Source organism: Neoarius graeffei, chromosome 11 (assembly GCF_027579695.1).
Source record: "Neoarius graeffei isolate fNeoGra1 chromosome 11, fNeoGra1.pri, whole genome shotgun sequence".
Taxonomy (NCBI): Eukaryota; Metazoa; Chordata; class Actinopteri; order Siluriformes; family Ariidae; genus Neoarius; species Neoarius graeffei.
This window is the reverse complement of record NC_083579.1, coordinates 25,192,715-25,217,752: the sequence shown is the minus strand read 5'-3', so window position 1 is coordinate 25,217,752 and position 25,038 is coordinate 25,192,715. Positions and strand designations below refer to the sequence as shown.

General features: G+C 43.3%; 1 protein-coding gene across 4 annotated transcripts in view; it reads left to right on the top strand.

Moving 5' to 3' along the window:
- The window catches only part of txndc16 (thioredoxin domain containing 16), a 76,223-nt gene extending 51,433 nt beyond the window's left edge, over positions 1-24,790 (top strand). For 3 of the 4 annotated variants that reach the window (XM_060933652.1, XM_060933653.1, XM_060933651.1), the window contains 3 exons: positions 213-382; positions 601-791; positions 21,489-24,790. In XM_060933652.1, coding sequence (XP_060789635.1) covers positions 213-382; positions 601-791; positions 21,489-21,697 — 570 coding nt within the window. In that variant the 3' untranslated portion in view covers positions 21,698-24,790. Of the gene's footprint in view, positions 1-212; positions 413-600; positions 792-21,488 lie in introns of those variants that run through there. The other variant, XM_060933654.1, reaches the window with a different exon arrangement.
- Positions 24,791-25,038: the final 248 nt, after the last annotated feature.

Below are 25,038 nucleotides of genomic sequence, written 5' to 3'. Positions count from 1 at the left end.
TTCTATTTGTCTCCATTTGAATTTTATTGTTTGACATATCACAATAACAATGGAAAAAGATCTGAAATCATTTAGTGTGGTTTTGTTTTATATGAACTGTCCATCAATTTAACAACATCCTGTTTATTTCCTGTTTGTCTGCAAAAAGGTGACAGTAACACCCACATGCATCAGTGGTTTCCTTTCTTCTTCTCTCTTCTCACCTCAATCAGCCTGAACTGACAGTAGAGAACCTGCCGTGGTACCTGGAGCTCAGGAAGCCTTTGCTGATCATGTTTGTTGGGGGAGAAGAAAGTCCAGAGACTTTGCAATCTCTAGAGGAGATGAAGAAAACTGAGAGAATGGGACAGCTAGACTCAGCACTGCCATGCTGGATCCATCTGTGAGGGCTCTATCTTTCTGAGGGTTTAAAGTACAGTAGAAAAATATTTTTTGTCAATTTTAGTAAAACCAAATGTATGTAAAGTTAAACAAACATGAACCACATTTATTATTTCTCACCATGTTCCATCCTTGTGTGTGGGTTTTTTTTTAAAATTGTACCCTAAAACTACAGTTAATATGCAGTTAATCAAATTCCTCGATTGTGTTTTGTTGCAGAGGTCGCACACCTGCTGGAAGGGCTGTCTTAGAGACGTATCTTAGCTATGTTCCTCCACTCCCCGCTTTAGTGCTCTCACAGCTGAGCTCAGGTGGAAAGGTGTATCACTTCCCCACAGAGCGCCCATTACTGTCTGAAAACATCATTCATTGGCTTCAGCAGATTGGGAACAACCAGGAGCAAGCTACAGGTGAGCTGCCAGGCTTTGCTAACTTTGCTAATTTTAAACCACATCATCAGATCAGCTCCGCATGCTCCCGAAGGGAGCGTGGCACCTCTGCATATGGCTCTCCAAGTGGGTCTGTTCCTGGCAGCCTCCCAGGCGGTGGCAATGTTGAGGCCAGCAGCCTGCAGGTCATCGCTCAGCTGGTCGGACCATGTTTTAAACCACATATAAAAATAAAACCAAATTTGTATTGTATATTTGGAGGCTTTGGTTGCTGTTCAATAAATCACTTTGAATATGAAGGTACAAATCAAAAGAGATACTGAAATCCCACACTTGTTGACCTGTGACAAATACAGGCTAGCTTGCTAGCAATTAACTAACCTGTTAGCTACGGTTGTTAATGTTAATATGTTATGTTATGTGGGAGTACTAGGTGACATGGGAGTGTTTTCAGATGGTATATTCATGCTTCAAGCCTGGTATTTACATCAAAAAGTAACTTTAAATCTATTGCAGGGTTCGTTTTAATAGTTTAAATTTACATATGCAGAGAGTCTCTTCGTTCTTGATAAGTGATTCAGTGAAAACATTTCTGAATAGAGTACCCAGTCTTTATATGCTGCCCCACAGTTATTCTTCTCATTTCTGCTCATAAGAAAGTGTGTGAACCACACTCGGGCATTCTCTTAGTCCCTCTATTCATTCCAATCCCTTGTGCATTCGCTAATACAATCACCATTGTTCCTTGTGCCAAAAAAAAATTTTCCTCTTCAGCTATGCTAACATTCTGCTGATCCAAATAGCACTCTTCTTCTGTCATCCACCCAAAAAAGGCCATTACATGCCAAGATGCCCTCCTGTGTCATTCCATCTGCTTCCTATGAGGTTTGAGTAGCTATATCCCTTAATTGTGTCTGATCATTTCCAGCCATTTTCCTGAAATCCTCCAGCTCCTGTGACCATGTCATTTTGGTTTTGGTGTGCCAACTTTCAGTAATTTAAGAGCATACTTTCACCCATCCGTCATTTTAAATGGTGGTTTTACCACCGTACTTGAGTCAGTCTGTCTATAGTCTCTGCTTTTACCTGCTGCTGAAATCCAAACAGCTGTCTCCACTGTGTGCTGTACTTTGTCCCAGATGTTCTGGGCTAATGGCAGCTGATATTTCCATGAGTGTCTGTTCAAAAACACATGATCGCAACCTGGTCATGACTCTCGGTGAGAGTGTGCATCCTGGCACAGTGGAACGAAGTAATCATACACCTTAACATTACTTGGCTCCCTGAGCAATGTCATATTAGGATGTTTAAGAGACTATTTTTTGGAAAGAGTGTATAAAGTTCAGTCACGGCCTGCTTGTCAGTGAGGCAGCGTAAAACTAAACACAGTGATAAGTGCTGCTGAAAGAAGCTTTCACCAACTGACGAAGAACAAGTGCAAGATATTTTAGAAAGGACTGAGAATGTTTAAATAAGTCACACTTAAGGTTTTTCACCACATTTGGAATCCGTGCCAAAAATGTGACAAGGCTGTTACCATAATGTCTCTCCAAGGTGGTTTGTCATTGTGTTGCAGCCAAATAGAGCTCTGGAAAAAATTAAGAGACCACTTCAGTTTTTTTCTTAAATCAATATCTCTATATTAGGCAGCCATTTCATTCTAGTGTCTGTGCTGGAATTCCAACACAAGCACACATCATTTTACTTAATGAGGTACTGATTACTGTGATGACCTGGCAACTTGTCCAGGGTGTACCCTGCCTTTCGCCCGTAGTCAGCTGGGATAGGCTCCAGCTTGCCTGCGACCCTGTAGAAGGATAAAGCGGCTAGAGATAATGAGATGAGATGAGGTACTGATTAGGTGATCACCTCAATCAAATCTTATTGAACAAGGAAAAGTATTTAAAAAAACAAACAAAAACAAAACAGCGCTGTGGTCATTGCTATCCTCTTGCAGTAGGACCAGTTTGGATGGCAAAAGCAGTGCTAGTAGTACCTTAAATTTAATTGGAATACAAATCTTCATGCCAAAATAATTAAAAAGAAAAGTATTGAGTGGTAAAAAGAAGGGTTTAATTCTGACTTTAATGGCAGAGGGATACAGTGAGCGTCAGGTTGCTTCCATCCTCAATTTCAAAGACAGCGGTTCAAAAGACCAAGGTCAAGCAGCAGACATTGGGGACAACAAAGTTACAGAATGGCAGAGGGCGAAAACGACTCTCCACTGACCGGAATGATTGTCAACTCCTTCAAATGTCACTCAACAACCTTAGGATGACATCAAGTGACCTACAAAAATAATGGCAAATGGCAGCTGGGGTTAAGTGCATGGCAAGGACAGTTCGAAACAAGCTCCTCTCGGCGGGGCTGAAGACATGCAAAGCTAGAAAAAAGCCTTTCATCAATGAGAAGCAAAAAAGAACCAGGCTGAGGTTTGCTAAAGACCATAAGGATTGGACTATAAAAGACTGGAGTATGGTCATCTTCTCTGAGTCCAATTTTCAGCTTTTCCCATCACCTGGTCATCTAATGGTTAGACAGACACCTGGAGAGGCCTACAAGCCACAGTGTCTTGCACCCATTGTGAAATTTGGTGGAGGATCGGTGATGATCTGGGGGTGCTTCAGCAAGGCTGGAATGGGGCAGATTTTTGTTTGTGAAGAACACATGAATCAAGCCATATAGAAGGTTATCCTGGAAGAAAACTTGCTTTCTTCTGCTCTGACACTGTTCACTAACTCTGAGGAATGGGTTTCCCAGCAGGACAATGCTCCATGCCACACAGCCAGGTCAGTCAGGATGTGGATGGAAGACCACAAGATCAAGACCCTGCCATGGCCAACCCAATCTCCAGACCTAAACCCCATTGAAAACCTCTGGAATGTGATCAAGAGGAAGATGGATGGTCACCAGCCATTAAACAAAGCTGAGCTGATTGAATTTTTGCACCAGGAGTGGCATAAAGTCACCCAAAAGCAACGTGGAAGACTGGTGGAGAGCATGCCAAGATGCATGAAAGCTGTGATTAAATGTCAGAGTTATTCCACCAAATATTGATTTCTGAACTCATCCTAAGTTCAAACATTAGTATTGTGTTGTTTAAAATTGAATATGATCTTGATTTCTATGCATTATTCACAATCAGATAACACTTAATCTTTTTTGTTATTTTGACCAATTGTCATTTTCTGTAATTAAATGCTCTAAGTGATGATATTTTTGATGTGGAATTTTGGGGAAATGTTGTCAGTAGTTTAGGGAATAAAACAAAAATGTTCATATTCCTCAAACGTGCCTATAAATAGTAAAACCAGAGAAACTGATAATTTTCCAGTGGTCTCTTAATTTTTTTCCAGAGCTCTATATTGTTAATCATCATTCAGTGGTGGCGTATGGGTCAGATGAACTGATAAGTTCGAGCCAGCATTGGACTATTACTCATTTGCTATTAGGGAAAATGACTTGCACTATACTAGTGGTTTTACTTCTATTACAGTTTCCCCAAACTGTTAATGGGTCGTGTATTGTGGCTAACCAGAGCATTATACTTCTGTAAATACACAATGAACCATCTTGTACTTCTCCACATTTTGCACTGTTACATCCTGGAACTGAAATTGACGTCACTGGGATATTTACCATTTGATTTACAGAGTTTGTTGATAATTTGAAGGCACCAAATATTTTTATTGTGGCACAAATAAATTAGATATTTGTTATTTGATGTTTGTTATTGTTAAGTTTACTCCAGGATCAAAAACCACCTTTGGCTGCAGTTATGCCTGCAAGTCTTCTTGGATGTGTCTCCATCAGCTTTTCACATCTGGATCCTAATGTTTTTGTTCTTGCCAAAATTGCTCAAGCTCTGTCAGATTGAATGGAATCTGGTGTTGAACAGTGCGTATCAAGTCATGGTACAAATTCTCAATTTAAATGAGGCCTGGGCTTTGAATAACACATTCAGGTTCTTGGTTTTGAACCACTCCACTATCCATCCATCCATCCATCCATTATCTGTAGCTGCTTATCCTGTTCTACAGAACCACTCCACTATAGCTTTGATATTGTACTCAGGGTCATTGTACTGTTGGAAGATGAACCTCCTGCCAAGTATAAGTCCCTTGCAGACTTTCAAGTCAAGTCAATTTTTATTATCCCACAAGTGGGAAATCTGATTGCAGCCAGGTGTTAAAATCACATTGAATCCATTCATAAATACAACATAAATGACAATATACCACACGGGACACTGAGACATCAATACAATGCAGTACAATGCAGGATGCCTTCACAAGAAGACAAACGATTCTGATTTGCAAAAATCTTCATTAGTGCCATCATTTGTGCAAATTCATCCTACTACTTTCAGGTCAGACAAAATTTTTGTTTCTATAAGTTTGAACTCTGTATCTTCTTCCTGAAGTAGAAGCTCAAACTCTCTCTGAAGGGGAAGGGGGTCAGTATAATTCAATATGGCATGGGTCTTCCTTATAACCTGCTGATCATAAACGTCAGAGAGCTGAGCTTGGTTCTTGGTTCACCCCAACAAGCCTACCAAGCCTGTTCTTGTCGGCCAGCCAGCCAGAGGATATGAATAAAAAATAATAATAATAATAATAAATATAAATATATAATTTTATTTATTAATTCTATCCATATTCACTAGATATGAGCAATATCGCGTGCTCTGATTGGCTACCCTACTACTCAGCTATCAGCTTGTATAGATAGTTTTCACTGACGTCACGGCATTCCGGGGAACGCCCTCCAGCCGCCATCTTGTGGGGCAAACAAAACGGACCATCGCCATTACCGGCTACGTTATCTCGGACGAATTTATGAAGTTATATAGTCAGTTTTCTAAAATAAAGATCAATGTCGGCAAAATCAAGCAAACAGAAGTATATAGAGATCTTGCAGTCACATGACCGGAAAGTACACAACCGCCATCTTGTCGGTCAAAAACACAGTTGAATACTGCTGCACTCGTGTACAGAATGGATCAATTTCAACCGACGGACTACACGGCTCATTTTTCTAATGAACAGATAACTAGATATATGTCTAAAATAAACGATCTACAGATTTGTGACCCTTATGGCTTACTGGACGGAGTTTTCACGACCGGATTTTGAACTGCCAGCGGAATACCCAGACGTGTATAATTACCTCATTAACTTTCCCTCGCTGTTCAGTGGTGAAGCACTGCGTGCTTATAAATCTCTGGACAGTTATCTTTACAGAAATTCAGGATTTGTCAGCGACTCAGATGTGGCATCTTGTAAATAAGAATCCTCATTGGATGGGTAAGTCACTTAAGTATTGAGTATAGCACTGACCAGCCAATTATAGAATAGAATAAGGTAATTCCAGCTGTAATTCCAAATCGTCCGTCTTGTTTACATGGATCTGGCGTTGGAGAGGTAGAGGCTTGGCAGTGAAGATTTGAGTAGCTGTTTTCTGAGCTTAGTCAACAGGCCGGCTCTGCCTGCAGCCTCGCTTTTGCTTCCGCTCCCGGCGCTGCCTCCTTCGCTTTGCTTCCGATAACAATCCACGGAGACCCCGCTGGTCTCGCTATCTCGTCCGGAATGTTTTTTTTTTCTCGTCCGGAATGTTGTGCATGCGATGGAAATCGCTACAAACCGTCATTTTCTGCTGGAAACCAATGTCCAGTAAGTCCATACGGTTGTAGTGGATATTGAAGTCCGGTACAGACGAACAACACGCAAAAATACACACAAAAAACATAAAAAATGTGCACAGGTAGGGAGAGCTTGTAGCCGCAGCCGTTGTAGTAGAATTGTATATAGTAAGGTTTTCCAGAAGAAAAGGTAGAAGTAAAAGCAGAAGTAGAACCAGGAGTAGAAGTAGAAGGCGGAATATGGCGTTTGACCGACAAGATGGCGTCTGTCACAATCTGGATCGGCTGTGACGTCACATGCAAGTGCTCCATTGATACATTAGATGACATCTCACGACAACGGTATCCAGCCAAACTGGCCTTGATTGGGGGAATTGACCCCTACGAAGTGGACAAAGATGCATTTTCAAGTGACTATGCAGGGCTGCCAAAGCCTGAAACTGCCAAAGCCTGCTCCAAAGCCTGAAACTGACTTCATCAAACTTTAAAGGCTGTCTGATATATACAACTTTATATATTCTACAGCACGCCTTTTGGGGGATGCCGCCTTTTTCACGGCTGAATCGCGCAGATCCGATTTTTTTTTAGGGGGGGCGTTGGAGTGTCTGATTATAATTTCAAAGTAATTTCTGTATTAATTACTAAATAAGCAAATCCGTTACAGTCCATGAAACAGGAAGTATAAGGATGAGAAAAAAACAGTTTAAATCGGAAAGCTGCGCACATTTGTGCAGTCCTGCACACCGCTCGGGCTGCGCAAATGTGCGCAGCTTTCCGATTTAAACTGTTTTTTTTCTCATCCTTATACTTCCTGTTTTATGGACTGTAACGGATTTGCTTATTTAGTAATTTTAATACAGAATTTACTTTGAAATTATAATCAGACACTCCAACACCCCCCCTAAAAAAAAAAATCGGATCTGCGTGATTCAGGCGGCATCTGCCAAAAGGCGCGCTGTTTGCATCCCAAACACAAATCAAATCATACAGAATAGACCTAAAATGTTTTTCAAAAATGACCCTTGTGTGAGTGAAGTGACAAGTTTCAAATAGAAACGTGACAAACGAGCGATATTAAGTGTACATTACAATGTAAACGTACACTCAGTGGTTCCAGTTAGACATTCTCCAGAGATTGTTCACATGATGTTTTGGTTTCCAAAAACAAACTTAAACACAATTGATTGTTTATTTAAACAACTTACCACTTATAAAATGATCGGAGCAGACTTTGCTGTGTTTGGAAGGCTGATAATCCTTGCGGTTGATTCTTGCAAGCCATAGATTTGTATGCTTTGTATGCTGAGTTTCTTTGTTTGCTCGGCTTCGTGCTCCCGTACAGTGGGAATTCCATAAAAGCTCCGCTTGACTTCATCATTTGACCTATTACGACAACCGTAAATACAACAGGTGTGCACCATTGCTAGCTTTAAATAGCCTCCTTGGGTTCTTTTGAAGACTTTGTACTCGCGCGTTACAATGTGTGCTCAGTCACCCGTACGGTAAGCTTGACCCGCAAGATGGCCGCCACTAGGGAATCCCCGACTCTGTGACGTCATGTGAAAACTATCTATACTGTGAGTAGAGAAAAACAAAATGGCAGAGCATGTTGCTGAACCAACTGAGGATGAAATAAAAACTCTACTCGAAAACAAAACCCTAAAAATTAGCATCAAGTATTTCAAAGAAACAGAAATAGTGAAAAGAATATAAGCACCCCCCACCCCCAAATCTCATGTTCCACACTCCAGCCCAGGCAGTGGCAGTAATGCACCTTTAAGTTGGTTTGCCAACCACCAAAAAAACACTAAAGAAGAAAAAGAAGTAAACCCCAAAAAATACAAAAAAAGCAACAAAATATGGAATAAAAGTATTTGATGGTAAAACCGTATCTTTTTTTATTTTCCAAGAATTATTATTATAGCATTTTTCACAAATTGCTACTGTTATTTTGCTAGTTTGTTTACATTGTAAGCGGAAATTATTTCGTCAGACGTTTTGTACAAAGTTTTTATTTATCGCATTTGCTAAAAATAAAAATGCTCTGTTTCTCAAAATCCAGTGAATGTGGATAGAATAAAACAGTTATTCCACTCAATCTCGTCGTACATGGTTTATAGCAAACTCGGTGCCAGGGCTCTCAAGTTTTGAAGTTTGCTCGGAGTGAGTTTTTTTTTTGTTTTGTTTTCTGGTGGGGTGGGGGGTCCCTCCTAGTGTCCCATCGACCCTCCCTCCCTCCCAGTGTCCCATCGACCCTCCCTCCCTCCCAGTGTCCCATCGACCCTCCCTCCCTCCCAGTGTCCCATTGACCCTCCCTCCCTCCTAGTGTCCCATCAACCCAGCTACTTAAAAAAAGAACAAATTCGATTAGATCAATTACACTGTTTGTTTATTCTATAACAAATAATAATACAGTAAAATATGTTTTGTTCTTTATTGTGCATAAACATTTGCACTTCAAATTAAATAAAGGCAAAAAACACAAATATAGCCCCAAAGGGCCCCACTGAACAATGGTGGATATTGTGTGTGTGTGTGTGTTTATGAGTGATGCTGTGTGTTGTAAGTGTTTGTGGCAGATTTAGATGCCTTAATTACTGACATTGGGGGCTCCCATTTAAAGCAATGAGGCTCAATGCCAGCCATTTTCACTGTCATGATTGCTGAGAGGGTTCCGTCCAGGGCCAAGGCGTTTCTTGTTTTGGTCTTGTTCAAGCCCACCATGGAAAAAACCCTCTCAGCATCTGCATTGGAGTGGGGGAGAATTAAAACTAATTTGCCAATTGCAGACAGCCTGGGAAATCTGCTCATTCCAGTCACCTTTGGGGGGAAAAAAACAAGGAAGCCTAATTACATCCCTACATATTTTACACTTATTAAATTGCTCATGTCAGTGTGTGTGCGCTGGATATTTATTACCCTATTCTTAAGTGAACTCATGCCTTCCCAGAAAGCCTCAACGTCAAATTCCGTTTGGTGTTCGGGCATTGGGACCTCCATTAACTGGTAGTCCTGAAACTCCTCTGCAAGTTGGTCTTGGTCTTGGGGTTCATGATATGGAAGCAGTTTGGTGAACCTAAAGAATACAATGTGTACTTAACCAGGAGAAACAAAGGGCTAATTTTTCAGCAAATGTGATCAAACTTTGCAATAGATTTGAAATGTTAAACCCTTACCGATCCACAAAGTATGCAACATCATTGACTTCACAGTCTGCCCTCTGCTGCACATCCACAAACCTGGCATGTTTCAGGAGACTCTCTTTAAGGGGCAGTTTTGCCATGGCATATTCAACTGCCCCTGTCAAAAACGCCAAGACAGCCTGGTGGAATCTCTCCACCTGCTGTGGAGTGACATCTCCAGCCTCTAGGAGCCGGTTGAGGGTTGCCCTGGTTGTAAAACCCACATTCAGCTTTTGTCCTATTAGAGTTATGAATAGAATAGAATAGGATAGAATAGGATAGAAAGCCTTTATTGACATTATCTCATCTCATCTCATTATCTCTAGCCGCTTTATCCTTCTACAGGGTCGCAGGCAAGCTGGAGCCTATCCCAGCTGACTACGGGCGAAAGGCGGGGCACACCCTGGACAAGTCGCCAGGTCATCACAGGGCTGACACATAGACACAGACAACCATTCACACCCACATTCACACCTACGGTCAATTCAGAGTCACCAGTTAACCTAACCTGCATGTCTTTGGACTGTGGGGGAAACCGGAGCACCCGGAGGAAACCCACGCGGACACGGGGAGAACATGCAAACTCCACACAGAAAGGCCCTCGCCGGCCCCGGGGCTCGAACCCAGGACCTTCTTGCTGTGAGGCGACAGCGCTAACCACTACACCACCGTGCCGCCTATTGACATTATACAGAGTATAAAAACATTTAAAGCTGCTCCATAAAGTGCACACATAAATATATAAAACTACTAACTACTGTACATAGACTGCAAACATATACAGTAAACATCAGACACTTAAACCACAAAGGCAAACACCTCCCACAGTTTTAACAGAATCTTTACAGACAAAGTATCATAAAGTATCTCTGCTTTCACATTGGTGACATCCTCACTGTCAAAACTGAATAAGTCATTTGTGGTCAGTAAACAGAGAGTTTATGTATTTGCATATATAGGGAGAAACTTGGGGAGCATTACCAGACAGTTGGTTGGATGGATCTGTGTAATTGATGTCCTCCACCGCTCTGCTCTGCAGTGCCTGAACTTGCAGGAATCTTCCGCACAACTTGCGAATGAACTTGGTCATCTGCAAAGTTGCAATTCATTACATTACATTGAAGAGACGGTTTTATCCCAAGCGAGTACACAAGCGTAACAAGGCTAGTGAAGATGAGTAGGGTTAGTAGTTATGAAGGAAAAATTCACTGAAGATGTTAGTGACAGCAGATGAAAAACCAATGGCATAAACAGAGCTGAACCCTCATATATTTTACCTCTTCATAGAGAAGGAAGACGGATGATTTCTCTTTCTGAAGGAGGAGATTAAGGGAGGAGAAGGCTGGCAACGTTGCCCGATAGAAAAGCAGGTAGACTTCTGTTATTGGGTTGGAGAATGCATGCGCAAGCTGTGTGAAGCGTGGTTGTTTCTCATCTGAAAAGGAAAGAAAACACAATTATACATAGTATTCATTCACATGGCAATCTCTTAAAGAACCTCAAATTCATGTTAGTAAAATATGCAACTTACTTGCTGACTTGAAATAGCTGGAGAGTGGCTTGTATTGCTGCAGAATCCGATTCAAGCAGCGTTCCAGGCTCAGCCAACGGATGGAGATATTTGAAAGTATCTCCATATACTCCGACTCGTGCAAGTCACAGAATTCTGCAATGTGAATATTACATTTCAGTGTCATGAAAGTTTTTGCATTGGATTCAATTCAATTATGTTACAATTTGGTCACAAATTCATTACAGCACAGCACAACAAGCTATCTAAAGGTTACTGAAAGAATACAAACTTCATCTCATCTCATTATCTCTAGCCGCTTTATCCTTCTACAGGGTCGCAGGCAAGCTGGAGCCTATCCCAGCTGACTATGGGCGAAAGGCGGGGTACACCCTGGACAAGTCGCCAGGTCATCACAGGGCTGACACATAGACACAGACAACCATTCACACTCACATTCACACCTATGGTCAATTTAGAGTCACCAGTTAACCTAACCTGCATGTCTTTGGACTGTGGGGGAAACCGGAGCACCCGGAGGAAACCCACGCGGACACGGGGAGAACATGCAAACTCCACACAGAAAGGCCCTCGCCGGCCCTGGGGCTCGAACCCAGGACCTTCTTGCTGTGAGGCGACAGCGCTAACCACTACACCACCGTGCCGCCCAGAATACAAACTTACTTCCAAAAAACCCTGCCCAGCATGTTTTGCTGTGTTATGCAGAATATGGCATGGGCACCCATGGATGTACACGCTGGGATTCTCTGCCAGTATCCTAGAGGCAATCGAGTTTCTTGCCCCTGTATTGACTGGGGCATTGTCAATAGACAAAGCAACACAGTTACTCCAAGGTATGTTGTGTTTTTCGAGGACATCATTGATCTTCTGGAAAATGGCTTCGGCAGTGCCACAGCGTTGCCCGCTTGTTGTGCACATGTCCAGAAATCGGTGAACAACCTTGCCGTCAAACACCCTGACAGTGAGGGGGTTCATTTTCTCATGTCCTGCAAGGTAAAGGTTTAAGCATCACATTAGAAACATTACACACATAGCCTAAACCACTGACATGTGTAAAAAATGTGTACTGGAAAATGAGGATGTCTTAATTGGTTGTCAATACAACACCTGTATCATTTGAGCCGTCTGTTATGAGAGTGAAGGGCCTGGTCTTCATTTTGGTGACCAGCTCCTCTCTGAAATGCGGTGCCATAGCTTCATTTATTATGCAAGTTGTTTTTGTGCTGGCACACTTTATTGCTGTGCTGTGGGGGAGTTGCTAAAGCAATTCCTTAACAAAGGAATAAAATGTTCTGCCGTGGCAAATGGCATATTGTGCTGCACCATGGCCACAGCCACTTTCACCTCAGCTCTCCTTGTCTTAAACAGAAAAGAATGATAACCATGTTATCAGCAGAAAGGACATTCAAGACAAATTTATTTGTAGAGGTAATTTATGGTAAACACAGACACAACTCAATCAGCTACCGGGTAATTGTTCATAATTATTTAAAATATATGGTAATATTTTTTTTATACTTAAACTCCTCCACTTGAGGCAGGACTTCTCCACCAACCTGGAGAGGGCAAGCCACCCTTTTCCGGTCGAGAACCATGGCCTCGGACTTGGAGGTGCTGATTCTCATCCCAGCCGCTTCACACTCGACTGCAAACCGCCCCAGTGCATGCTGAAGGTCCTGGTTTGAAGAAGCCAACAGGACAACATCATCCGCAAAAAGCAGAGATGAAATCCTGTGGTTCCCAAACAGGATTCCTTCCGGCCCCTGGCTGCGCCTAGAAATTCTGTCCATATAAATTATGAACAGAACCGGTGACAAAGGGCAGCCCTGACGGAGTCCAACATGCACTGGGAACAGGTCTGACTTACTGCCGGCAATGCGAACCAGACTCCTGCTCCGTTCGTACAGGGACCGGACAGCCCTTAGCAAAGAGCCCCGAACCCCATACTCCCGAAGCACCCCCCACAGAATACGACGGGGGACACGGTCGAATGCCTTCTCCAGATCCACAAAGCACATGTGGACTGGTTGGGCAAACTCCCATGAACCCTCGAGCACCCTATGAAGGGTATAGAGCTGGTCCAGTGTTCCGCGACCAGGACGAAAACCGCATTGTTCCTCCTGGATCCGAGGTTCGACTATTGGTCGAATTCTCCTCTCCAGTACCCTGGAGTAAACTTTCCCTGGGAGGCTGAGAAGTGTGATTCCCCTATAATTGGAGCACACTCTCTGGTCCCCTTTCTTAAAAAGAGGGACCACCACCCCAGTCTGCCACTCCAGAGGCACTGTCCCCGACCGCCACGCGATGTTGCAGAGGCGTGTCAACCAAGACAGCCCCACAACATCCAGAGACTTGAGATACTCAGGGCGGATCTCATCCACCCCCGGTGCCTTGCCACCGAGGAGCTTGCAAACCACCTCAGTGACTTCGGCTTGGGTAATGGACGAGTCCACCTCTGAGTCATCAGCCTCAGTCTCCTCAGTGGAAGACATGACGGTGGGATTGAGGAGATCCTCAAAGTATTCTTTCCACCGCCCGACAATGTCCCCAGTCGAGGTCAACAGCTCCCCACCCGCACTGTAAACAGTGTTGGCAGAGTACTGCTTCCCCCTCCTGAGGCGCCGGACGGTTTGCCAGAATTTCTTTGAGGCCGACCGATAGTCCTTCTCCATGGCCTCCCCGAACTCCTCCCAGTTCCGAGTTTTTGCCTCCGCAACTGCCTGAGCTGCAGCACGCCTGGCCTGCCGATACCCGTCGGCTGCCTCAGGAGTCCCGGAGGTCAACATGGCCCGATAGGACTCCTTCTTCAGCTTGACAGCATCCCTTACTTCCGGTGTCCACCACTGGGTTCGGGGATTGCCGCCACGACAGGCACCGGAGACCTTGCGGCCACAGCTCCGAACAGCTGCGTCCACAATGGAGGTAGAGAACATGGTCCACTCAGACTCAATGTCCCCCGCCTCCCTCGGAAGCTGGGAAAAGCTCTCCCGGAGGTGGGAGTTAAAGACCTCCCCAACAGAGTGCTCGGCCAGACGTTCCCAGCAGACCCTCACCATACGTTTGGGCCTGCCAGGTCTGTCCAGCTTCCTCCTCCGCCAGCGGATCCAACTCACCACCAGGTGGTGATCAGTTGACAACTCAGCCCCTCTCTTCACCCGAGTGTCCAAGACATAGGGTCGGAGATCAGATGACACGACTACAAAGTCGATCATCGACCTCCGACCTAAGGTGTCCTGGTGCCACGTGCACTTATGGACACCCCTATGCTCGAACATGGTGTTCGTTATGGACAAACTGTGACTAGCACAGAAGTCCAATAACAAAACACCACTCGGGTTCAGATCGGGGAGGCTGTTCCTCCCAACCACGCCCCTCCAGGTGTCACTGTCATCGCCCACGTGAGCATTGAAGTCCCCCAGTAGCACAATGGAGTCCCCAGTCTGAGCACCCCTCAGTACCTCTCCCAGGGACTCCAAGAAGGCCGGATACTCTATACTGCTATTTGGCCCATAGGCACAAACAACAGCAAGAGCCCTCTCCCCAATCCGAAGGCGCAGAGAGGCGACCCTCTCGTTCACTGGGGTAAACTCCAACACATGGCGGCTGAGCTGGGGAGCTATAAGGAAGCCCACACCAGCCCGCCGCCGCTCACCATGGGCGACTCCAGAGAAGTGGAAAGTCCAGCCCCTCTCGAGGAGCTGGGTTCCAGAGCCCAAGCTGTGCGTGGAGGTGAGCCCGACTATCTCTAGCCGGTACCTCTCAACCTCCCGCACAAGCTCAGGCTCCTTCCCCCCCAGCGAAGTGACATTCCATGTCCCAACAGCCAGCCGCTGTGTCCGGGGATCAGGTCGTCGAGGCCCCTGCCTTCGACTGCCACCCAATCCACACTGCACCAAAACCCTACTGCTACCTCTGTGGGTGGTGAACCCACAGGAGGTCGGGCCCACGTCACCTCTTCGGGCTGAGCCCGGCCGGGCCCCATGGGCAAAGGCCCGGCCACCAAGCGCTCGCATACGAGCCCCAACCCCGGGCCTGGCTCCAGGGTGGGGCCCCAGCTGCGTCCTACCGGGCGACGTCACGGTCCTGGATTTTTTCTCCATAGGGGTTTTTTGGTGAACTGCTCTTGGTCTGGCCTGTCACCTAGGACCTGTCTGCCTTGGGAAACCCTAACAGGGGCATAATGCCCCCGACAACATAGCTCCTAGGATCATTCAAGCACACAAACCCCTCCACCACAATAAGGTGGCAGTTCTAGGAGGGGATTAAAAAAAAAAAAATGGTCATGAGCTTTGGGTAATGACAGAAAGAACAAGATCGCGGATACAAGCGGCTGAAATGAGTTTCCTTCGCAGGGTGGCTGGGCGCTCCCTTAGAGATAGGGTGAGAAGCACAGTCACTCGGGAGGAGCTCGGAGTAGAGCCGCTGCTCCTCCACATCGAGAGGAACCAGCTGAGGTGGCTCGGGCATCTTTTTCGGATGCCTCCTGGACGCCTCCCTGGGGAGGTGTTCCAGGCATGTCCCCCCGGGAGGAGGCCCCGGGGAAGACCCAGGACACGGTGGAGGGACTATGTCTCTCGGCTGGCCTGGGAACGCCTCGGTGTTCTTCCCGAGGAGCTGGCCGAGGTGTCTGGGGAAAGGGAAGTTTGGGCTTCCATGCTTAGACTGCTGCCTCCGCGACCCGGTCCTGGATAAGCGGAAGAAGACGAGACGAGACGATTTTTTTTATATTCGGAAATGATGAAAAACAAGATTTCATGCAAGAATCTGAGCTTCATGTAGTCCTTTTGACCAGGACAATACCTTGGATTCTTGTGCAGTCATGCCACCAACAGTCACTAGGGGATAAAACTGTCCAATCCTACTTGTGGACTGAAGTGCCTGCTCTTTAGACTGGTGTGCTTTACTCTTAATGTGTCGCTGCACATCTGCGACACCTTAATGGCCACAGGAATTTTCCTGCCTACATACAGTACTGAGCACCAGTAGTAGGAGTTGGTGGTGCCTACAGTTATACATGGCCATTTTGCAGTCCATGCACTTTTGAATGTGGATCGGTAGGTGGCAGCTCCAGTTAAGGCCTTTTTTTTCACCACTACCCTGACCTCTGCACTGTCTTCCTCAGTCACCCTGCCTTCTTCCGTCACCCTGTCCTCTTCTGGCACTCCACCTTCTGCATTCACCTCCATTCTTTCTTCGTCTTCCACTGTCTCTTTGTCCACCTCCCCTGTCTCCTCTTCTGTCACTTCCTGCACATTCACTATCTCACCTGATGTCACAGTCTCCCTCTCAGTCTCTGGCACATCAACTGACCTCCCTGCCTTTGTTTTCTGAGCCTTGGCTTCCCAGAAGGAAAGGAAGCTCTTCTGTTTCTTCCCTGACATGCTAAAATAAATGACACAAACGATTAAAAAAAATAAAACGCCTCTCTGTTCATGACAGCTCCTAGGCGACTTAACCAAAGTTATTCATTCTATAATCCCCAGAAGAACAGTCTTTGACTAAACAAACATTTAAATCGTTGTCAGCACAGTATGCTATTTTAGCTGGTTTACATCTAGCTTGCTAGTTAGACAGTTATCTACGATAGCTTGAAATGGACAGGTTTTCGATACTGAACAAGGTGTAGACCAGAAATATTGGTCTATAGAGTAAAACTACAAAGTAACTAGGTAAGTATTGATATAAATTATTACCTGATGGTCCTGAGTCCCGACAGTTCTCCAGTTCTTTCAATTCTCTCGTTCGCTCCAGGTCGTTCTCTAGTTCACTCACAATTTTGCAGGTGCAGCGCATGCTTGTAGCTGAAACTCACGTCTCCCCGACAACAGAACAATCTATTTTCTGATTGGCTGATGCTGCTCCGAGCACGGGGCGAGTTCAAGACACATGAAACGTTTCAACACAGTTGCAGAACGGTGCACGTTTCAGCCAATCAATAAGGAACAATTAGAAAAACGTAGCAAACCGTTGCAGTGGTTGAACTTGCCCCAGGAGCACTGTGACCTACGGCTGTGGCATTTGTAAATAGCTTGAAGGAATTTCTGTGCGATTATTGGAGAAGCTCAGAGTGAGAAATACCATGTGTGGCGTGTGAACGTGTGAACTTGTTGAAATGCGTGTGTCTCACTCTCAGTGCGTGAGGCTTGAGAGCCCTGCTCGGTGCTATGCGCCTTGTCGGCTATCAGTTCATGTATGACTTGATTTTGTGGAATAACTGTTATATAGTACTATAATAAGATGCACTTGCAATAGAAATATACTATAAATATCCATATGTGTGTGTGTGTGTGTGTGTGTGTGTGTGTGTGTGTGTGTGTGTGTGTGTGTGCACGCAAAGGTTACTTATGCAAGGTGCTGTCTTCTTTATTCTCAATCTTTATTGCAATCTCCTTTATTCTCAGAGCCCAATATAAGCACAGAACTCTTAAATGAGCTGGCAATGATGCTATTATTGCAAGACCACAGAGTGACCAGAAATGATTGCAAGATAAACCACACACACACACACACACACACACACACACACACACACACACACACACACACACACACACACACTCTCACTGTGCATGTGTGGTTTATATCACAGAACCATGACATTTCAGAATGGCTTTAATGTCAGGTAAACATTTTAGAGACATGCTGTCTTCGATTGACCTTCTCTCCTTTTGTTTAACATGAGCACTGGATGTTCCTTTCACTCAGTCCTAGTGCCATCTCTCACACATGTTCCAGGAGGTTAAGTCACAACCCATCTTGCTCTTGCTGATGAACTTGAACATATCAGAATCGACTTGCAGCACTAAAACTCATGGGAACTTGTTTTGATTTCCCATCTCCTTAAATCTAGTGCCAATTTAGATTTCGTTCTGGCTTACTGGCTTTCATACTCTCCTTGTTTATTTACATCTTTCATAGGCCATTTGGATGCAGATATTCAGTTTGCATCTCTCTCAACATTTTCCAGTCATGTGCCGCAGCACGGTGACCTTACTGGCATATTCTTACTCCTGCCAGATTGCAGTTAGTTTCCAATAATGAGATGTTTGGCTTCATGAGCTTGACAGGAATTGAGATGAGACCAGTTTACTCAATGACTGGAACTTTGCTCCAGATGAGTTTTCCAAACAATACAGTAGGAAAGACCTACTTATAGGTCTTTCACTTAAAGTGTATTACAGGAGAATTGACCCCAAATCAAAAGTACACCATTTCCTCCTTTCTCCAAATGTAGGCAGTGAGTCAGGACATGTTTGGTGTGCAAAGTTTGCTTATTTAGTTTAATTAGTTTTGCACCGGAGCTTCATAACTAATGTAGATAACAAGTAAAGAAAGTTCCCAGCTTAGCATTCTTTAAATTGTATGTCCATGTCACAATAAACAAATTTTTCTCGACTTATAGTACATTATTTCAGACACGTATGTATCTGTGCAAACAGACAAAAACAATGCAACAGAGCTAACTGTTAGCTGAATCTAAAGCTGAACCAGCCAGACTCGGGTAAGAGGCATGGTCCAAAGTTGATGATGATATACAGTAATTTCAGTTTGTTTGTTTATTTGTATTTCAAATTAATAAATTTCAATCAACTGCACAGTCAATCCTCTTTCTGCAGCATGCTCTAAATTTTCCAGTAATGTAGCTCAGCCACTGCAGCACATCAGCTACACATACTAACTCCTTTTACTTTTGTCCTAACTGAATGTCTAGCCTTATTTGTCTTGCATTTCTTTCTTACAAGTTATTACTTTGAGTTTCAAAAACTGTTCATTAGATTTGTGTGTGCAATTGAATAAATACAGTATTTACACTCACTGGCCACTTTAATAGGAACTTGTTCTTGATTGTAAGATTCCTGTTCTTGGCTGCAGTAGTGGAAGCCAATGTGTTCTTCTGCTGTTGCATGCTGAGATGCTTTTCTGCTCAACACAGTTGTAAAAAGTTGCTATGAGTTACCATATCCTTCCTGGCAGTTCTAACCACCTCGAATCTGGCTGTTTTCCTCTGACCTCTCTTATCAACAAGGTGTTTGTTTCCACCCACAGAACTGTCGCTCACTCGATGTTTTTGTTTTTTGCACCATTCTATGTAAACTCTAGAGACTGTTGTGTGTGAAAACCCCAGGAGATCAGCAGTTTCTGAAATACTCAAACCAGTCCATCTGGCTCAAACCAACACCCATGCCACAGTGAAAGTGACAGAGATCACAATTTTTTTCCATTTTGATGTTTGAAGTGAACATTAACTGAAGCTCTTGATTTGTATCTGCATGATTTTATGCATTGTGCTGCTGTCAAGGGATTGGCTGATTAGAGAACTGCATAAAACAGCAGGTGGATGGGTGTTCCTAATAAAGTGACTGGTGATTATACAATTTGAAGTCAATCAGTTGGGGTTCATATTAATGAGTCTCTGAAGGTTTTCCACAAAGTTAGTCTCTACAGTTTTTTTCCCCAATCTGGTCTGTGTCTATCATGTTGTACTTGCTGTTTAACTGTATGTCCAACACTGGACCATGACTAGTTGCATGTAAGGTAATTTTATCTATTATCTGGACGTATTGCACAATGAATCAATATTTTATCAGGCTCAGGGCTGTTCAGTTGTGTGTTTTTTATTTATATATATATATATATATATATATATATATATATATATATATATATATATATATATATATATACAACCCCGATTCCAAAAAAGTTGGGACAAAGTACAAATTGTAAATAAAAACGGAATGCAATAATTCACAAATCTCAAAAACTGATATTGTATTCACAATAGAACATAGACAACATATCAAATGTCGAAAGTGAGACATTTTGAAATTTCATGCCAAATATTGGCTCATTTGAAATTTCATGACAGCAACACATCTCAAAAAAGTTGGGACAGGGGCAATAAGAGGCTGGAAGAGTTAAAGGTACAAAAAAAGGAACAGCTGGAGGACCAAATTGCAACTCATTAGGTCAATTGGCAATAGGTCATTAACATGACTGGGTATTAAAAGAGCATCTTGGAGTGGCAGCGGCTCTCAGAAGTAAAGATGGGAAGAGGATCACCAATCCCCCTAATTCTGCGCCGACAAATAGTGGAGCAGTATCAGAAAGGAGTTCGACAGTGTAAAATTGCAAAGAGTTTGAACATATCATCATCTACAGTGCATAATATCATCAAAAGATTCAGAGAATCTGGAAGCATCTCTGTGCGTAAGGGTCAAGGCCGGAAAACCATACTGGGTGCCCGTGATCTTCGGGCCCTTAGACGGCACTGCATCACATACAGGCATGCTTCTGTATTGGAAATCACAAAATGGGCTCAGGAATATTTCCAGAGAACATTATCTTTGAACACAATTCACCGTGCCATCCGCCGTTGCCAGCTAAAACTCTATAGTTCAAAGAAGAAGCCGTATCTAAACATGATCCAGAAGCACAGACGTCTTCTCTGGGCCAAGGCTCATTTAAAATGGACTGTGGCAAAGTGGAAAACTGTTCTGTGGGTAGACAAATCAAAATTTGAAGTTCTTTATGGAAATCAGGGACGCGGTGTCATTCGGATTAAAGAGGAGAAGGACGACCCAAGTTGTTATCAGCGCTCAGTTCAGAAGCCTGCATCTCTGATGGTATGGGGTTGCATTAGTGCGTGTGGCATGGGCAGCTTACACATCTGGAAAGACACCATCAATGCTGAAAGGTATATCCAGGTTCTAGAGCAACATACAGTATGCTCCCATCCAGACGACGTCTCTTTCAGGGAAGACCTTGCATTTTCCAACATGACAATGCCAAACCACATACTGCATCAATTACAGCATCATGGCTGCGTAGAAGAAGGGTCCGGGTACTGAACTGGCCAGCCTGCAGTCCAGATCTTTCACCCATAGAAAACATTTGGCGCATCATAAAACAGAAGATACGACAAAAAAGACCTAAGACAGTTGAGCAACTAGAATCCTACATTAGACAAGAATGGGTTAACATTCCTATCCCTAAACTTGAGCAACTTGTCTCCTCAGTCCCCAGACGTTTACAGACTGTTGTAAAGAGAAAAGGGGATGTCTCACAGTGGTAAACATGGCCTTGTCCCAACTTTTTTGAGATGTGTTGTTGTCATGAAATTTAAAATCACCTAATTTTTCTCTTTAAATGATACATTTTCTCAGTTTAAACATTTGATATGTCATCTGTGTTCTATTCTGAATAAAATATGGAATTTTGAAACTTCCACATCATTGCATTCCGTTTTTATTTACAATTTGTACTTTGTCCCAACTTTTTTGGAATCGGGGTTGTATATGTATATACTTTTTTTTTTTAAACAAGAGTGCTTTCTGACAGTTCTCCCCTTCTGTTTTCTTTAGGTGTGATTCCCGATAAAGCATGGCGTCCCCCTGCGCCTTTTTATGACTTTCTGGCCATTATGGATGAAGAGGCTCCAGGTTATGCAGCTCAGCAGCACCTTAAAGCAAAGCCTGTGGACAAAAAGGAGGAGGAGGATGAGGAGACACAGCATGCTGGAAGAGAAACAGCTTTCAAATCTCGTACAGCTCCTCATCATACTGAACTATAGACTTTTCTACAGGCACCTCATCATAGATGCCAAAAACAGTCCATTCATTATCCGTAGCCACTTATCCTGTGCAGGGTCGCAGGCAAGCTGGTGCCTGTCCCAGCTGATTATGAGTGAGAGGTGGGGTACACCCTGGACAAGTCGCCAGATCATCACAAGGCTAACACAGAAAAAAACAACCATTCACAGGGCTGACACATAGAGACAAACAACAATTCACACTCACATCTACGGTCAATTTAGAGCTACCAATTAGCCTAACCTGCATGTCTTTGGACTGTGGGGGAAACCGGAGCAGCTGGAGGAAACCCACGCAGACACGGGGAGAATATGCAAACTCCACACAGAAACCCTTGTCAGCCACTGAGCTCAAACCTAGAACCTTCTTGTTGTGAGGCGACAGTGCTAATCACTACACCAATGTGCCGCTCCAGAAAGAGTCCTGCTAATATTTATATCAATATGAATAATTTTTATACCTCCACACATCCAGTATTTGGACCTTCAGTCTACTTACATTATTTCCTCCTGTCCTCTCTGACATCAGATGCAGTTCATTATCAGTGCTCTTCCCAGATTAGCCTACGTGGCAGTAAGACCACACTTATTTTTATTATGCTTTTGTATTATTTATTATTTTTATTAATGTATCACTTAACAGATCATATTACACTTATTCCTTTCCTGTTATTCATTTCTTGTCTGATTTGTCCCAGAAGCTCAGTAAAAAGCCCAGCTATAGTACCAATAAGTTCCTGTAATTATGTGTTTATAATTGATGAAAAGCTGTGCTTTCAGTTACTGAGTCATAACTGCTTTTCCATCATCCTCTCTTCGTGCCGTTCTGCTTCTGCCTTTGAAAGTAACATAACAAACCTGTGTTTCATTTCCTACATTGTAATGTCTGCGATTGTCTTTAAATAAGAGACGAAGAAAAAAAAACAGGATTATTCCAAAGATCGGAAAAAGGGGAAGAGCTTACAAATGTCTTACAAATGGGAGCTCTTAGGTCTTTATATAACTTTCATATGCTTTATTTTGTTTTTGAGGTAAATTGTTTACTTTGTATTCTTTAATGCTTGAGAATATTAGAGTGGACACTGTATATAGTTTTGAGTGGCTAGTTTTATTCAATTTTATGCAAAATGCATAAAATCATGCAGATACAAATCAAGAGCTTCAGTTAATGTTCACTTCAAACATCAGCATGGGAAAAATTGTGATCTCAAAGTGTGACTTTCACTGTGGCATGGGTGTTGGTGCCAGATGGACTGGTTTGAGTATTTCAGAAACTGCTGATCTCCTGGGGTTTTCACACACAACAGTCTCTAGAGTTTACACAGAATGGTACAAAAACAAAAGACACTGAGTGAGCAACAGTTCTGTGGGTGGAAACAAATGCCTTGTTGATAAGAGAGGTCAGAGGAAAATGGCCAGATTGGTTCGAGCTGCCAGGAAGGATATAGTAACTCATATAATCACTCTTTACAACCCTGGTGAGCAGAAAAGCATCTCAGCATGCAACAGCAGAAGACCACACTGGGTTCCACTCCTGCAGCCAAGAACATGAATCTTAGAATCAAGAACAAGTTCCTATTAAAGTGGCCGGTGAGTGTAATAAAGTACCTATTTGAGACAGAACACATGCTTTTAATTATTTATAAATTTTGTCCCCCCCACACACACACACCTCTTCAAGATTCAATTCAATTCAAGCATTTGGAACGGAGCTGTTAAATTAATTTTTAAAAAGATGTTTATTAATGAAGTTCAGTAAAACAGTCCAGTATAATCTTTGTATGCCTCATGTAGGTGATATAACACTGAGAAAATATGTATTTTTATTAAGGCTGTTTTGAAGAGCTAAAGATTTCTGGAGCTCTTGTATGAAAAAAATTGCACAGCAGTTTTGTCCTCCCAGTTCGAACATAGGGGCATCACAGTGGTGCAGTGGTTCATACTGTTGCCTCACAACAAACAGGCCCTTCATTTAAACTTGCTCATCGAATGAGCCTTTCTGTGTGGCGTTCCCATGTTCTCCTTGTGCCTCCGGTTTCCTCCCACAGTCCAAGGACATGTAGATTAGGTCAACTGTTTACTCTAAGAATGAGTGTGAATGGTTGTCTGTCTCTCAGTGTTAGCTCTACAATAGATTGGCGACCTGCCCAGGGTGTACCCCGCCTCTCACCCAACGTCAGATGGGATTGGCTCCAGCTCAGCCATGACCTGCAAAGGATAAGCAGTAGAGATTAAGAATGAGTGAATTTCAATATAGCAGAGTTTCAAGAGTTTCATTCCATAATGTTTTGCTTTGGGGCAGCCATGGCCTAAAGGTTAGAGAAGCAGCCTTGGGTCCAAAGAGTTGCTGGTTTGATTCCCAGGACTGGCAGGAAAATCCATGGCTGAAGTGTCCTTGAGCAAGGCGCCTAACCCCAGGTGCTGTGTGTGTGTTTTTTTCACTGTACGTTGTGCTGGATAAGAGCGTCTACTAAATGTAATGCTTTGATGTGCAAATTTAATGTTAACAACAAACTGAGATAATCCACCAGCAGGTCCAGTTCTTCCTATAAGCCTAACCTTTAACCCTAACCCATAGGACACTGTATAGATGACTTGCAACCACATGATCAAAATGTGCTACATCATGAGCTTCTGCCACAATGGTGGATATACAAAGCAACTAGAATGGCAGCCACTGAAAGCGTGTCTGTAAACAATGCTGAATTTTCTTAGTATTACCACAATTTGAACAGTCGAACGAAGATTCGATACAAAGAGAAGATAGATATGTGTGGTTTTGGCCCATATTATTTTAAAAAGTCGCATTTTTTTGAGGATAAGATGCTTCTACCGACCATCGAGTACCCAGATGTCGCGTTCTATCTGGTTTGGCAGACTTCGTGGGTCGACAAATCTCAAATGAAGGCTTATAAGTCCATGGAAGCCTATAACTTTTTTGCCTCTGGATGGGTAAATACCTTATTAATTAAACCAGTCAACGATGACAAACCAGTTGTACTTGCAAGGGTAAGTTAGGGCTTCTTTTGCATTTAGTTTACTTCTATGTGTAAACAGATGAAGTGTGAAATTCTGACAAGTCTCTAGCTTTATGGCTCACAAATCACATTTAAATTTATTTCAAGTACAATTTTGCTGGTGCTTTTAGAAGCAAAATGGCAATACATGTGTTAAAATTATAACAACGACCGAATGAACCACGACAAGAGAACACTCATTTTATAGCAAAATTCTAGCAACAAGAAATAAAATTCTTCCATGATATTATTGAGAAAGCTTTTGAATCTCCCTTGAGATAAAAATGATCACTGCAAACACAATCT